This window comes from Letharia columbiana, assembly GCF_014066305.1.
Source record: "Letharia columbiana isolate WasteWater2 chromosome Unknown Sc0000002_s0, whole genome shotgun sequence".
In the NCBI taxonomy this organism is placed as follows: Eukaryota; Fungi; Ascomycota; class Lecanoromycetes; order Lecanorales; family Parmeliaceae; genus Letharia; species Letharia columbiana.
This window is the reverse complement of record NW_023501038.1, coordinates 1,472,817-1,487,161: the sequence shown is the minus strand read 5'-3', so window position 1 is coordinate 1,487,161 and position 14,345 is coordinate 1,472,817. Positions and strand designations below refer to the sequence as shown.

At 51.3% G+C, this 14,345-nt stretch overlaps 10 protein-coding genes across 10 annotated transcripts; 2 read left to right on the top strand and 8 right to left on the bottom strand.

The window, feature by feature from the left end:
* Positions 1-890: 890 nt before the first annotated feature.
* On the top strand, positions 891-2,681 carry HO173_001407 (uncharacterized protein; the record flags this gene model as incomplete). Its single annotated transcript, XM_037303346.1, has 2 exons — positions 891-894; positions 952-2,681. 2 exons carry the CDS (start codon positions 891-893, stop codon positions 2,679-2,681), a joined length of 1,734 nt encoding a protein of 577 aa, XP_037169993.1.
* Positions 2,682-3,770: 1,089 nt separating this feature from the next.
* HO173_001406 (uncharacterized protein) lies at positions 3,771-4,109 on the bottom strand (the record flags this gene model as incomplete). Its single annotated transcript, XM_037303345.1, has 1 exon — positions 3,771-4,109. The coding sequence occupies one exon, from the start codon at positions 4,107-4,109 to the stop codon at positions 3,771-3,773; it is 339 nt and encodes a 112-aa protein (XP_037169992.1).
* Positions 4,110-4,327: 218 nt separating this feature from the next.
* HO173_001405 (uncharacterized protein) lies at positions 4,328-4,693 on the bottom strand (the record flags this gene model as incomplete). Its single annotated transcript, XM_037303344.1, has 1 exon — positions 4,328-4,693. One exon carries the CDS (start codon positions 4,691-4,693, stop codon positions 4,328-4,330), a length of 366 nt encoding a protein of 121 aa, XP_037169991.1.
* A 1,061-nt stretch (positions 4,694-5,754) lies between these two features.
* On the bottom strand, positions 5,755-5,982 carry HO173_001404 (uncharacterized protein; the record flags this gene model as incomplete). Its single annotated transcript, XM_037303343.1, has 1 exon — positions 5,755-5,982. The coding sequence occupies one exon, from the start codon at positions 5,980-5,982 to the stop codon at positions 5,755-5,757; it is 228 nt and encodes a 75-aa protein (XP_037169990.1).
* Positions 5,983-6,102: 120 nt separating this feature from the next.
* On the bottom strand, positions 6,103-6,360 carry HO173_001403 (uncharacterized protein; the record flags this gene model as incomplete). Its single annotated transcript, XM_037303342.1, has 1 exon — positions 6,103-6,360. One exon carries the CDS (start codon positions 6,358-6,360, stop codon positions 6,103-6,105), a length of 258 nt encoding a protein of 85 aa, XP_037169989.1.
* Positions 6,361-6,467: 107 nt separating this feature from the next.
* On the bottom strand, positions 6,468-6,713 carry HO173_001402 (uncharacterized protein; the record flags this gene model as incomplete). The annotated part of the gene is made up of 1 exon (XM_037303341.1): positions 6,468-6,713. The coding sequence occupies one exon, from the start codon at positions 6,711-6,713 to the stop codon at positions 6,468-6,470; it is 246 nt and encodes an 81-aa protein (XP_037169988.1).
* A 1,810-nt stretch (positions 6,714-8,523) lies between these two features.
* On the top strand, positions 8,524-10,926 carry HO173_001401 (uncharacterized protein; the record flags this gene model as incomplete). Its single annotated transcript, XM_037303340.1, has 1 exon — positions 8,524-10,926. The coding sequence occupies one exon, from the start codon at positions 8,524-8,526 to the stop codon at positions 10,924-10,926; it is 2,403 nt and encodes an 800-aa protein (XP_037169987.1).
* Positions 10,927-11,230: 304 nt separating this feature from the next.
* Positions 11,231-11,938, bottom strand: HO173_001400 (uncharacterized protein; the record flags this gene model as incomplete). The annotated part of the gene is made up of 1 exon (XM_037303339.1): positions 11,231-11,938. The coding sequence occupies one exon, from the start codon at positions 11,936-11,938 to the stop codon at positions 11,231-11,233; it is 708 nt and encodes a 235-aa protein (XP_037169986.1).
* A 656-nt stretch (positions 11,939-12,594) lies between these two features.
* On the bottom strand, positions 12,595-13,155 carry HO173_001399 (uncharacterized protein; the record flags this gene model as incomplete). The annotated part of the gene is made up of 1 exon (XM_037303338.1): positions 12,595-13,155. The coding sequence occupies one exon, from the start codon at positions 13,153-13,155 to the stop codon at positions 12,595-12,597; it is 561 nt and encodes a 186-aa protein (XP_037169985.1).
* A 687-nt stretch (positions 13,156-13,842) lies between these two features.
* On the bottom strand, positions 13,843-14,283 carry HO173_001398 (uncharacterized protein; the record flags this gene model as incomplete). Its single annotated transcript, XM_037303337.1, has 1 exon — positions 13,843-14,283. The coding sequence occupies one exon, from the start codon at positions 14,281-14,283 to the stop codon at positions 13,843-13,845; it is 441 nt and encodes a 146-aa protein (XP_037169984.1).
* Positions 14,284-14,345: the final 62 nt, after the last annotated feature.

The window sequence follows — 14,345 nt, the reverse complement described above, 5'->3', positions numbered from 1 at the left end:
TCGACACTCTCGCTGGAGGCGCGGCACAACGTCCTACTAGTACAATACAGTCGCCGAAACGTCGCTATGACCCGAGGGCATGCAAAAGGTCGAGGAGACCAGGACGAAGCGGCAGAGGGTTTCCAACAAGACAAGCGTGAAGGGTGATAAGGAGAGGCGAAGGCTAGAAGATGCCAAGTTGGTGGGAGAACACTCACCTCCTTCCGCCAGCGTTGAGAGTTGTGAGGATGTACGCGGAGGGGAACGACAATCTACATGATGGTTGAGAGTAGGTGGAGAGCGTTTCTGTGAAGGGGGAAACAGAATATCCCAAAGAGAAGGCGGAGGTTGATTGTTGGACTTGGCCCAGAGGACATGATAACGGATGAGAAGGCACTTGCAAGGTTTGAGGATAACACCACATTGTGATGGCCCTTTCGACTTAATGAATTCCAGTACCGTGATCAAGCACATGGCTATGTCGTCTTAACGAAGGCAAATCCATCGCAATCGTAATAGAGGCATTCTATGAAGCACCTAGCGCTCTCGGAATGAGATTCTAGCATTTCGCGTCAAAAGGTCAAAAAGATAGCTCGTCATGCCATTGTGATGAATACAGCATGCTTTATGTGTACGATAACATAAGCGCGATAGCCGAGCTCTTGTTGTGATGTTGTGGAGCAACCCCGAATATCTTTCCACGATCACCAGACTTTGCTACCTTTACATCACAACACATCGCTGTCTCTCTCGCTGTCAAGGGCTAGGTCTACGTCAATACACTCCATGCCTCGCTAGCAGAGAGCCTCTTCGCTTGCACCCTCTCTTCTTAACACTTTTCATTGCTCACATGATGGTCGGACCAACCTACTCATTTTAGCTCTGTTCTTCTGCGCATTTTTTTGGTCGCCATGGGTGAGCCAGGCTATACGTCTTTCTTATGCTCCACTTACTGATGTTCTGGTCGGGTAGCGAACCATGATACCGTGCCTACAACGGCGATGCTCAAGTGCGTTTCGCATGGTTTCCAAGGGTTTGATACCTGTCCAGTGATCAACCAAGCTCATACCTCATCCTTGCCGTCGCCACATTCCCCCGTCGCTGAAAGAAGCTCAGTGGTCGTTCAAGCTGGCAAAGCAACTCCGCCACATGACACTGTAGCCGTTACTGACAGCAGCTCGGTGGTCAATCAAACCGAAACCTCGCCTTCACCGGATGTCGCCGTCGCTGAAAGTGGTCCGGGGATCAGCGAAGCTGATAATTCTTCCAATGCCGCCGTCGCTGAGATAAGTTCGGAGATCAACGAAGCTGAGAAGTCTTCGTATGTCACCGCCGCTGTTGCCGAAATCTCAGCACCTGCGAACGAGCCGGTAGAAGTTTTCCGATTTCCAGACCTCGCTCCCGAAATCAGAAACCGCATCTACCGTTTTGTTCTCGGGCCACCGCAAGATCCATCCATTTGCTTGACCCAGGTCCTCGATAATCGTCCACTCAGGGCGCCAAGCGGAAGTCTTGACTTGGACAACACTTTCCGTACTAAGTCAGTCATGCCAAATCCTAAGCACAAGGATCCTCAATGGGGCGTAATTCATCAGGTCAAATCCAATGATCTGTCCATACTTCTAGTATCAAAACAAACCTATTTCGAGGCATTTCATGTCTTCTACTCAACAAATTGCTTCTCCTTCACGGATACGGGACTGCTCTATCGCTTCTTGAAGAACATTGGATACACTCGTCGCCAACACTTGACCATGGTATATTTCCTGTGGCGTGGACCAGACGCAAAAGAAGCCTTCCGTTTGTTGAAGACCTGTCGACGGCTCACTACCGTTCAGTTCACAGTTCCTTGTAGCCATCCACCCGGCTATGAAGCACTAAAAGAGGTCAGGGTGGAAAATGCTAAAGCGCGCGCCCTCATACATTTCGCCCCCGCGCAGAATCCACCTCTACACATTCACAACCACACCAGTTGCTTTGGAGACTACCAATGCCACTGTCTTTGCAGGCGCCGCTACGAACCGGCATCCAATCTCCGAGAAATTGAGCGCGCGATGATGAGACCTCGACGTGAACAGGACTTACCGGATGCCGAAGAGAAGTTCGATCTGTTCAAGTCAAAACGCGAGCATTTCAAAAAGTCGGAGGAGCAAGATTTGCTAGAGGATAAGGCCTCTTTCGACGATTTCATTGGCAGAATAGAGCAGCAAGGGAAGGAATTGAAGTACCTGGGACGCAGGAATAAGTCCATGGAAGCCGCTCTGAATCAGACACTGAAGGGACCAGATGTCGATGACTATTTCAGGGACTTTGCGGAAAAGCTCGCCGAAGATAAGAGGCTAATCAAGAGGAAGGAGCGCTGGCACGCGAAGCGACAGGAGGAGAAGGCAACCAAGGAGTTGGAGGAACGTTTGAGGAGGGAGTCTGACGAGGCGAAGGAACTTGAGATCAAGACGCGTCGAGAGGCGAGGGAACTCAAGTGGAAGATTGCCCGGGAGACGAGGGAACATGCCAAGAAGATGGCCAAAGAGGCCAGGGAGCTGAAGAGGAGGACCGCTAGGGAAGCGAAGGAACGTGAGAAGATGATGGCTAGAGAGGCGAAGGCACAGAAGAAAGCAGACAAGGAGGCGAAGGGCCGCGACAAGAAGACGGCTAAAGGGACCAAGAAGCTTGAAAAGCAACTGCTCGGGGCGTCGAATTGATCAACGGTGGATCAAGAGCAGGGAGCTCTAGGTACGCGACAATCTCTAGCCCTTGTCGTCACTAGTAAGCCTTGTTCTAGCGCTTCGGCTGTCCCACTGTACACGAAGACAAGATCCCAACGCGCTGTTGGAAAGTACACAATCCGAATCTGCTTAGAGCCATTCAACTCAATTCATTCAAAATCAATCCCAAGTCATTCTTTCCATGATGATGTGGCCTAATCCCAACACAGTCCACTGCTTTTCGACATCCTCTTCATCCAACCTCGATGTAATTGTCCAGATCGTGAAGCCAAAGGCCCTTTCCCATCCAAATCCTACAACCTCCTACATCAACGAAACCCCCATGCAGCATTCTCCTCGCTACTGTCCAACCCATATACTGTGCAGTAAGACGCACCAGATGCCACGCTCAAGGACCTAGGTGCCACAAACCAAGCCTTCTTCTTTCCAAGCACGGCCCCTGATACGCCCTTTGCCGAACGTGTGTGCGCTATGACCACGACCAGGCTACCCAACCCTTCAGGCATACCATTTCCCACTCGTATGTCAGTGCAGGTGGAAAACTGTACGCGCAATGTTGCGCTGGCTTCATTGCGTCTGATTTTCCCGAGCATTGACCACGGCGACATGTTCCGTGGGGATTTTGTAGGTTACCTAGGAGCATATGATGTATCTGCGTATTTCAGTGAGGTTGGTAAAACAAGCGGTGGGACGGCCGCGTTGAGACGGATAAGCGTATGGCTGCTGCTCGCGTTTCAATGAGTATGAGCCAATTTAGGGGTGTGTTGCGCTGACCCGGCAGGATTCAGGATGTATGCCTCAAGTGGAGGTAGAGAAATGTATCAAGGTGGTGGTATGGAAGAGAGTTAAGAGTGCTTGGTTCTCACGCAAACCGTAATTGGGACGTGAACTTTGGCTAAGTGGTACACAGAGAACGGTCGTATTTTCCTGTAGTCCAACAGACAGATCCCGAAATACAAATGCATGATACCGAAATTGCTTGCTATCCCCCCGAAAACGAACCTTACATTCTGTCTTCGGCTTCTGTAAATGCATCGGTGGGTACCGATCACGATAACGCTACTCCTACCAGCAGTGGTTTTCCTCCATATCCGGAAGGGTTGAACCTGTAGCAAGTGAATTAGGGGGATCTCTGGCCGTCCACGAGACGGATGGAATTGATCGTCGGCCAAGCGTGAAACTCTCGGTCCCCACCTGCTCGCCACCCACCACCATCTTGCTCCGCAGCTGCCTGACGAAAGCAATGATTTCTTCGCTAGTATCCTCACTTACAATGTCCATATGAAGCTCGTGCAGTCTGGTGATTTTATATAGCCATTCCTTCCATGGTAAATAGGGCAATCGGTATCCAGGAGTGTCGTCTGTCCTTTCACGGATGTATAGGACTAGGACACGAACGGACATGTATCTGCTGATGTCATTGATGAGGTTCAACCAGGGTGGGCAAGTTAGATATAAGTGTATAGGTCGTTGGGGTTCGTTGCCGATGAGCAGGTGAAGCTCGTGTATGTGTCGTAAAGCGTGGTATGGTCGATCGTATAGAAAGCAAAGGCAGTTGTAGGCGGAGAGGTAAGTGTTATGAGGGATGGTGAAAGCAAAAGCATTTTTTGGTAGAATATCGCTCATGTCTCGGAGTAAACTTTGCGACTCGTGAGGAAGATGTTGACCAGAGGAGGATAGCCGTCTGGCTGGATAGCATACGACCACGAGATCTCGTCTTCCAGCACCTCGCCTGCAATAATCTTGACATTCCGAAGATCTTTGCGTCTCAAAACGTCTGCATTTCCGTATGATGTCCACCTGCTGCGCAAGGTTACAGATTTGGTGGGCTTGGGTTCTCCATAGTAAACCTGCACACGTTTGTTGTACCTAGGGTGCAGTGCTCCGAAAGGATGTGCGGTGGTGACGGTTCTGATAACGTCTCGTACGAGCGCATATTCATAGATCTTGATTCGTAACTCGGCCGGGAGCTTCATTAGGTCGAACATGACGGGAGGTAAGCGCACGCCGGTACTAGTATCACAGCTTGGTTTTGCGAGCGCTGCGAGGGTCTTTCCTCAATCGAACGTGGCGTTTGAAGTAGGTAGGACCTGTATGGAGGAGAAAAAGTGTACGGCTTTTTCCTCAACAAAGTCCGGCGTGGAAAGTAGGTAAAAAGGAGCTAGGGTTATTGGAATGTGGTGTGAAAGTTGTTGTTATTAAGAAGAAGAAGAACGGCTGTGGAGCCTACTAAGTAGTAGGTGGCTAGCCCTACAAGGCTGGGAGAATGTTCCAACAGGGCAGTGGTTGGGAGCTAGCCCTTAGAAAGACTGCCTTCAGCGCAGGTAGAGAGACTGCAAAGAGACGCTGTGACTGGTGCCCAACCCGTGAAGGACGGCGTTCGACGGGGTATGAGAGGCGCTCTCATTTCGAATGAACCTGTAGAAAGAAGAGAAAGCTCGTCTGTAACATTCAAATTAGCTGTCAGAATTAAACCGTTACTGAGAACGAGAGATTCACTTGTGGTCTTGAGGGCGTTGCAGTGTCACACTGTGACGGACTCGTTGGCGGCGTCCTTGCAATGGCGGTATCAAGGCAAGGATTGTTTCTGAGCTTGGAGTTGACAAGGGAAGTGCAGACGAGGGATACCGTCCTCGAGAAGAAACTCGTGGCCCATTAAGCGGCATGTGATGGCGATGTTATTCAGGAGAGAGTATCCACGTAGGGAAGATCATACTAAGACTACCCCTCAGTATTTGAGTGGCGAGGCAGTTCGTAGAATGAATTTGAATTGGCGCCGTTCTTACAGAGGAAAAGGGGAAGCCAATCCATATGTGCACATCGGAGCCGATATGTCCGCCCTCCTGATACTCACCGCCTGAGCTCCCCGCATGCCAGTATACCATTACTGTACGCATCTCAATCATTGGCATGGGGATCAAATGGTGTATAGCGTTCAATCGAGTATGTCTAAAGGCTGGAGCGACATGTATCTACCACGATCAATCTCATGTGTGGCCGGACCAAAGCCTACTTCAAGTTTTCAGTGGGCATCACAACTACATACTTTTCACCACCACGAGGTCAACTCGACGACTCTCTCCCTTGCGTTGCTGATATATTCCATCACATATCCGGTCAACTCGGCCGAATATCGCACTAGATCGCCATTTGTATCGTACTTCTCCAGAAGGGCATAGTTCGATAGCGCCACCCAGGCCAAACATCCCACCACTTTCTTCGTGTACAGAAACTCCTCAAGTCCCATCTTCTCAAAGCCTGACCCGTTTGCCAGCATCCTGGCTCGCAGATGGTTAATCAGCCCGAAACCTACATCAAGTCCTACATGGTACACTCTGTCGGCAGTCACGTTCACGTCCACTTCAGGCTTGCGTAGGTTGGTGATCTGGCAGATCTCCTACGCCCGGGGTTGAAGACCGCCGTTGCCGGTATTTATTGTCTTGAAGCCGGGGACTGTCCCGCTGACAGATAAAACCAGCTGGTGAAGGGATAGCTTTGTGGAAAGTTCGGCGCACAATTGACCCCACTGGGGCCAAAGGGGGTCGGCGATAAGCCCGCCATCTTCGTGGTACAGGGGCTCGCCGATCAATAGATGCATTCCGCGGATCTGTAGTAGAGCTTGCTGAGGTCGATCGTCGAGGTATGCCAGGCACATCGACGCTGCGGTGACTGTTGTTTCTGCGTTGGAGAAGTCGAAAATGTTTTGCTTGTAAAAGATCGGCTAGTACTCTGTATAGACTTGGCGGCTGGTATGGGATAGATTCAGGTTGGGAGCACCCTCGTTAGAGCATTGACGGTGGTAAGAGTTTGTGACGGATTCTTCGTGGACTCTTGCCCAGTCGATTCCCGTTCCCTTAATTGGGGGACTTCTGGTATCTTGCCAGGTAGAGCGAGAGATGTTTTCGCATTTTGAAGCTCAATGGCAGCGACGATGACCACATCTCGGACTAAAGCAGCTTCGTAGATTCCATCCCGCAGCTCCCAAGGGAGCTTGTTGATTTCGAACATGAATGAAGATGCGGACGAAAGTCAGAGATGGCCAGCAAATTCGGTACAACGAAGAACATTGGGATCTTTGCCTGTACCAGTGGGGTGGTTGAGGGGTTTGCTCAAGAGCGGGGTTCTAGCATATGCTCACTCGGATTTGAAGAGCCAATGGACTGTGGCGTATTTGTATTACACGAGAGTGCGTCTTCGGCTTATCGCCCATTTGGGCTACAGTCTTACGAATTTGTCCACCAATGGCCGAAAGGTCGACAGCAGCGGTGATTTGACCCGCATATGGGTCCCAAACCGTTTTCTTAGCAAGTAGAGCCTTGGGAAGAGCAGCCGTTGGATTAATTGACAGCTTCGAAGGATGTGGACAAGTTGGCCACAGCTGGAGCGGTGAAACCCTCTGAGTACCAAAGCTCGTATGGCAAACAAATGCTTGATTGCTGGAAAGTAGTCAGCGCAAGATATGAACATAGCGCGGATTTATGCGTACAGGTTAACGTGGCGCCCAGTCCTACAGCACAGACTTAGCAGGGGAGATCCAAGGTAGGTCCCACCCCGTGCCCTCAAGAATGAGTCTGAGAGTAAGCCGTACATAATGGCGCCATTGCTCGGGTAACAATATCTGTACATGGAAGGCCATACTAGAGCTGACTCTCAGCAGTGGCGAGGAAGACCTAGGAATGAAGAGGAAGTAGAGCCATTCGTGTGAGAATATCGAAGCCGAGGATTTCCATCCATAGAGATTGCCGCTCCTCACCCGGGTACTCGCCGCCTCGTCCTTTTCCCACGGATAGTAGCATCCGCTCTCGAGCCACCCTTGAGTCAATCCCCAATGGCTCTGATTGCGTCGTAGGTCGTCTACGAAAAATACTTGATGACAGCAAATGATACTCAAAATAGCAAGCCTCCGCTCTTGATTCAAGTCCGGGATATTTGATGGGTCAAAAAGCAAATTCAAAAAAAATCACATTTCGAAGATACTCTTCCGTGACTAGTGATTGCTCATTCTCGATGGTTGATGCCGACTTCGTGCCTTCTTATTCGGTATCATGGCGGCAGCAGCGTACTTCTGTGTCCTTCGATCAATCATCGCATGAGATTCATGCCATTGGCTTCCGCAGGGGTTCGGAGGAGAGAGGATAGTCTCTTGTTGTCACTTAAGTACCCATCTACTGTGAGGACTCTTTTGGTCAGATTATCACGAAAAGATGGACAGCCTAAGTGCGCTTCTTCGCTCTCGGATACCTTACTGACTCCAAGTGCCGGCTAAGCGCCAGCGTGGCTACTTCTGCCCATAAGTTCAGGCTTGGATCAGATATCTCCAATTTCTTTGTGCATCAGCATAATAGTGGAGAGTTTAGGGCAAGGGAATCATTCACTGTGGTCACTATAGCTGCAACATTGTAGCGTCGCTGGTGCGCTCTCAAGTCTCAGTCGCTACCACTTTTAGAAACGCCGCTAAAAGCAAGCCCTACTCTAATCTTAACCCTAATCTAGTTACTCGTACGTCACTGGTTTGAACGAGAAACAGGTTCAAACACGGTAGTGGGGATGCACCGTAGCCAATTGTCCTAGGGCTACGCTGTTGGTCAACTCACGCTCTTCGTCTACCTTTGCCTCAACTTCCCCTAAACATTGTGTCGTCAATCAAAATGTCAGTAAAGCGCACCAAGAGCAATATAAAGTGTCATAAGCTGACGACAACAGGGAGAAACACCCTCCAGCAAGGCAGCCAGAAGGCAAGGAGGAATCTCTGACCACATTACTCGATGAGGACCAGAGGGGGGAACTTACCCTCCTCATCGCCAGCGTTGCGGCTGCAATGCGCAAGACCATCATCTCCAGCTTTGACGCCTCCGTTGGCATCTCGAAAGATCTCGTCCAAGAACTCACTACATCCGAAGATGACAAGATCACGAACCCCAATGTTGATCCTGGTACGGTAGATGTCGCCAAAATGGATGCAGAGCGGAAGCTAAAGGAGCAGCGGGAGAAAGAGCTCAGTGCTCCAGCTATGAAGGAACTGAAGCAAGCATCGCTCAAGTTCTTCGACGAATGGCGAAGCAGCGTTATCATAAGAGTCGGCGAGGTTGTAAATTCCAGAGAAGAAGCCTCTTCCCAAATGAGATCCGCCAAGGCACCGGACTCAGCTATTCACGCTCCATCAGACGTCAAGGTCGACCCATCCAAGCCTACGGAATCAGACGAGTCCGCAGCTGCGTCACTATCGAAGTTCTACCCTCCAATTGATACCCCACTCGCATCGCTCGACGAAAAAACCAAGATCCTTATAATACATTCTATGTTACTGCTCATGCTATCTCTGGAACACTACATCGGCCCATCACGCGTTCTCCTCCTCTATATAACCTCGTCGCTAAAACTTCCGCTCAAGATCTTGACTGAAGATGAAGAGAAGATGGCAAAAGGCCTGCTTGAAGCCGCGAAACACATGTCTGGAGACGCTGAAGCAAAGAAGAAAGTGGAAGAGAACAAAGATTCAAGGAAATGGAAAGTGGGCCTGGCCACAGTCGCAGGAGCTGCTCTGATCGGCGTTACTGGTGGTCTAGCCGCACCATTGGTTGCGGCTGGTGTTGGGAGTGTTATGGGAGGTGTTGGCCTAGGTGCCACCGCTGCAGCAGGCTATCTTGGCACCGTGGCCGGAAGCACGGTGATTGTTGGTGGACTGTTTGGAGCCTACGGCGGACGAATGACAGGCCAGATGATGGACAACTACGCGCGGCAAGTTGAGGATTTTGCATTTTTGCCTGTGCGAAAGGATGGCAAAGATATCGAACAAGAAGATGAGAAAGAAGCCAAGAAGCTAGCCCAGAAGTCCAAACAAGTTGAGAAGTCGCTAGACACAGAGAGTGGTGTTCAAAATCCTCAAGACGGCCAAAGTGCGACGACACCAAAGACTCATCACTTCCCTCATCATTTCAAAAAGGAAAGCAAAGAAGACAAGGACGGCGTCGAGGATCCGGCCCAGCGCCGCCTCCGCGTCACCATTGGCATCACTGGCTGGTTGAACTCGAAGTCGGAGGTTGTCACTCCGTGGCGTGTGCTTGGTCATGGAAGCGAAGTCTTCGCTCTACGTTTCGAGCTCGAAGCGCTCATGAACCTTGGTAACAGTATGAGCGCAATGGTGTCATCCGCCGCTTGGGGCTATGCGAAGTCAGAAATGATCAAACGAACCGTATTCGCAGGATTGATGGATGCAATGTGGCCCCTTGCCCTTCTCAAAGTCTCACGAGTGGTCGACAATCCATTTTCTGTCGCTCGAAGTCGTGCCGATAAGGCCGGTGAAGTTCTCGCCGATGCTTTGATCAACAAGGCACAAGGCGAGAGACCAGTGACATTGATAGGCTACTCCCTCGGCGCAAGAGTCATTTACTCGTGTCTTATGAGTCTCGCCAAACGACGTGCCTTTGGCCTTATCGAGTCAGTTGTTTTGATTGGCGCTCCCGCACCCAGTACCACTGCAGATTGGCGCGTCATGCGCTCCGTTGTAGCCAGCAGGCTTGTCAATGTGTACAGCGAAAATGACTATGTTCTTGGCTTTTTGTATCGCACAAGCAGCATCCAATACGGCGTTGCTGGACTTCAGAAAGTCGAAGGCATTCCCACCGTTGAGAACGTCGATGTTAGCGAAAGTGTAAGCGGACATCTGCGCTACCGTTACCTCGTTGGTCACATTCTGAAGAAGATTGGGTTCGAAGACATTGAAATGTCCGCCGTCGCCAAAGAGGAAGCAGGTTTAAAGAAGATGGACGAAGAAGATGCGAAGAAAAAGTATGCCGACAAAGCTAAGGCGGAAGGCGAGAGGGTACTCAAGGACAATCCCCTTGGCGTCGGCAAAGATGGAGAGAAGAGCAAGGAACAGCAACAAGCAGAATCATCCGCTGCCGAAGCCGAAGCTGTTCAAATGGAGCTAGAAGTACAGCAGGAGACGCAGAAAGGGATGTTGAAATCTGCCTGGGGATACTTGCCGAAGAGGCTGAGAGGTGAGAAGTCGAGTGGTGATGCCGAGAGCAAGGCTGCTGCGAGTGCGGATACGGGTGTTTTGCCAGAAGTTCAAAAGGTGGAGAAGCCGCAACAGGGTGCTGGCGCATGGGCGTCTAATATTGCGGGAGGAGGGAAAGAAGGCTTGAGTAAAGCGTCTGGTTGGGCCAGTGGTCTGGCTGGAGGACTGATGGGTGGAGGAAGCAAGCCCAAGGAAGCTTAACGGTGAGTTGCCCGCTCACGGTTGAGTTAATGCGAGAGGGTAATGCGATAGGGGAATGTGTCATGTCTGATGATTAGAGGTATCTGGAATTCCATTTCTGATCTGTTATAGAGCCTGTGGTTGCAGCACCTTTTTACTTGCGTCTTCACCATCTTGGAACCCCAGGATCCAGACCCCAATCAGACATTTCCACTCTTTCAAGTCTCCCCATCATCATCATCATCATCTACCACTTGCCTCACAAACCCCTCGGGCGCCATTCATCCCGGCCCGCTCTCTTCGCTCATTCCACCATCTAATGCCCTTACCGCCGCTCCCTTGAGTCTCTATAGCATCCATCGCAATACCCCTCGTCATCCACAGTCCAACCCACCGCTTTCACATGACAGTATTTGCAGGCCATGCGTTTTACTCTCGTCCCGTTGGATTTCGTCCTATTCTTCCCCTCCTGTTTTCTCTCATCACGAGCCTGCACGCTCGGAGTGAACTGCACACCTTTCTTGAGGCAAGAGCGCGGTTTCGGCATTGCAGTGGTGGTCGAGTGATGAGGTTTCGTCGTCGCGGTCGGCCCATGCCTAGATTCCAGACGATGATGATGATCGTGCGTCGTCGTTTTGGATTGTTGTACAGCAGGTCTGGACTGATGATGATGGTGTGCCGTTGCTGTCGGCCCATGCCGATCTGTAGGTCCCGGATGGTCGGGAAAAGAGTTGGCTGCTACCCAGTTTGCCAGGCCGGGCTGGTCGTACGTGCTCATGCCGCCTTGGTGGACTGGGCGGGGGTCGATGTCAGACGTCGTTGGGGCGCTTTTTCCCGTATAGATCTGGGGCTGGGGTGGGGTATAGGGAGGGGGGGTAGAAGGTGGATGCGTTGAGCTCTTTCCCACGTAGATCTGAGGCTGGGGTGCAGGTGGGATAAAAGTGGGATTGGCAGACGGCGGGTGGCGATTCGCCGGGTTTGCGAAGTACACGCTGTAGGCCGGTGATCCTGGCGGCAGGTATGGTGGGCCCATGAAGGATGGCGTTTTTTTCAAGTAGATGTGGAGCTATGTGTTTACTATACGGAGGAGCTGATGTCATTCGCAGACGTTACGGAAGATGGATGTTGAAATGCGAGAGAAGACGGACGGAAGGGAAGAGAGGAGGGAACGCTTCTATACAGGTGGGTTAAAGGTGAGGTCTCATGCAGATCAATCTCTAACTCGACAAAGGAGGCCATGGTTTACAGGGCGGGAATTTAGGGAATATTCTGCTCTGTACGTGAACACTCTTTCCGGCTTGGGAAGATTGCAAAGCGGTGAATGACGGACGGCGAAAGAAGATGTTGTTTGTTCAATCACTAACAGCCAGCTAGCTGAGAGCCCAATTCATCATGGCCTGGGCATCTTTGTGACCTGGACGCCATTGCTAAATACAGACCAGGTGATCATCACAAGAAAACCGAACATCAAACCACCTTCTCTCACTCTCTCACACCGGCAACCTCCAACCCCGAAACCCTCGCCCTCGCCCTCGCCCTCACCCTCCCTTCCCACCCCCTCATTTCTTCCCAGCCCTCTTCCCCTCCCTAAATCGATAACAACTATCGCCCAACCTCCTCCCACCCTCCAACCACTTCTGGCGCCCGACGTGACAACTCTCACACATCAGCCGCTCCACCCTCCACGCCTCAGGCCTCCCTCCACACTTTGCTCTCGTGGTTCGTCCGCTGCTCGCCACCGGGATGCCAGTGCTTCGGCTCGCGTTCGCGGACCGAGGCGCTGGGCGCGAAACGGACGCCTTTTCCCTTGGACGAACGGGACGGGCGGGGTTTAGTGTACGCTTCGATGGCGCCGTGTGCCGTGCCTGGGATCGAGGAGGTGTGTGATGAGTCTGATGGGCGATGGATTCTGGTAGATTTTGAGGGATGTGGGATTGAGAGGTTGTGATGTGAAGATTGGTGTGAGGGTCTGGACGAATGCCCATTCGAGTCGTTGAAGATGCAGTCGTTGAATTGCTGCATCACCGGGTTCGTCATCTGGGCTGGCGGCATGGAAGGGAAAGATGAGGACGGGGATGGCCTGGTATGTGTGGAATGCCGATTTGATCTTGAATTGGATCCATGTGTCGATTTAGGGCCGTTGTAGGTCTTGCATTTCTGAAACCGTTTGACGGGATTTTCGTCGGGAGCCAGGATGTTCATGTTGTAGAGCTGGTCGAGGAACTTCTTGGGTAAAATGGGCTTAGACATGGTTGTCGAGGGTAGAAATCGTACTATCGGCAAGGATGTTTGGACAAATTCAAAAGGATGGGATTGAACAATAGCTCAAAGAGAGAAAGAAACAACGACAGGGAGAATTATTGATATGGCGGGGTGGCTAAACGCGTGAGAGGTCAGATATACAAGACGCCACCAGTACGCAACTCTGATGAACAGTCCCATCCGATAGCAAGTCACAACCAGTCATTTGTCGGCTGTTACCAGAGCTGGCGAATCAGATCATGTTAGCACAACATATCCTTACCACACCCACCGTCGTATATATCCCATCCCGTTCTTTGAACCAAGCATGCCGGACATCCACATACCTCCTCCTACCTACCTACTCTAGCCCCCAATTCACCAACACTCTCAACGTCCTCTGCTGCTTCCCCAGCGACCGCAGAATCAACGGACTCAGCACCAAAACCCCCTCGACACCCTTCCAGCCCTCAGCTTCCGGGCAGACCTGATCGAGAGCTTCAAGAATGTGGCGACTGGCGCCATGATGTCGCTTCGAGGTTCATCCTTTCGAATCTCGGCTACTGCAAATGCAACCAGTCGTCTGTGGATTTGATCCTGTTTGGGATGGGCGGGGTTGACGTCTAGCCCTGCTATGACTGGATTGTTTCCGCGTTTCTCGGTAGGCCATTTTTTATTTTGGGGGTCATCGGTCAATCATGCCGTAGCGATAAACATACCAAAACAATCTCTCTTCATCGCCGCCCTACGCTGCTTGTCCATGTTACCCACAACTATCTGTACACAGCCTTCCTTGATGAAATCCGGCAGTTTATGTGCAGGCGGGGGAGCATTAATCTTGCAATTCATTATCCATACACTCCCCAGGTCGGTCCCCAAATTATGCGATGCCGTACCATGGGCGATAAAAACGCGAGAATTGTTGTCCTCGAGCACGGACAGATAGTGGAAGTGTGCATACTGCTTGTAGGACGTGTCGCTGTGGGGCTGCCGAAGCAGGCAGCAAATGAAAGCGTTGGAGCGTGAAGTCGCGGTGCAGAGGCTTATCAGCCTGTTGAGGTCTTCGTCGTCGGTCGGGCTAGTTTTCGATACTCGGACTATTCGAACCGACACAGATGCTGGGGTGTTGGAGCTCATTTTGTTGGTTTCGCAAGATGTATGGCAGAATGGAGAGGGTGGAATGTTAAAATGGCTGGGGC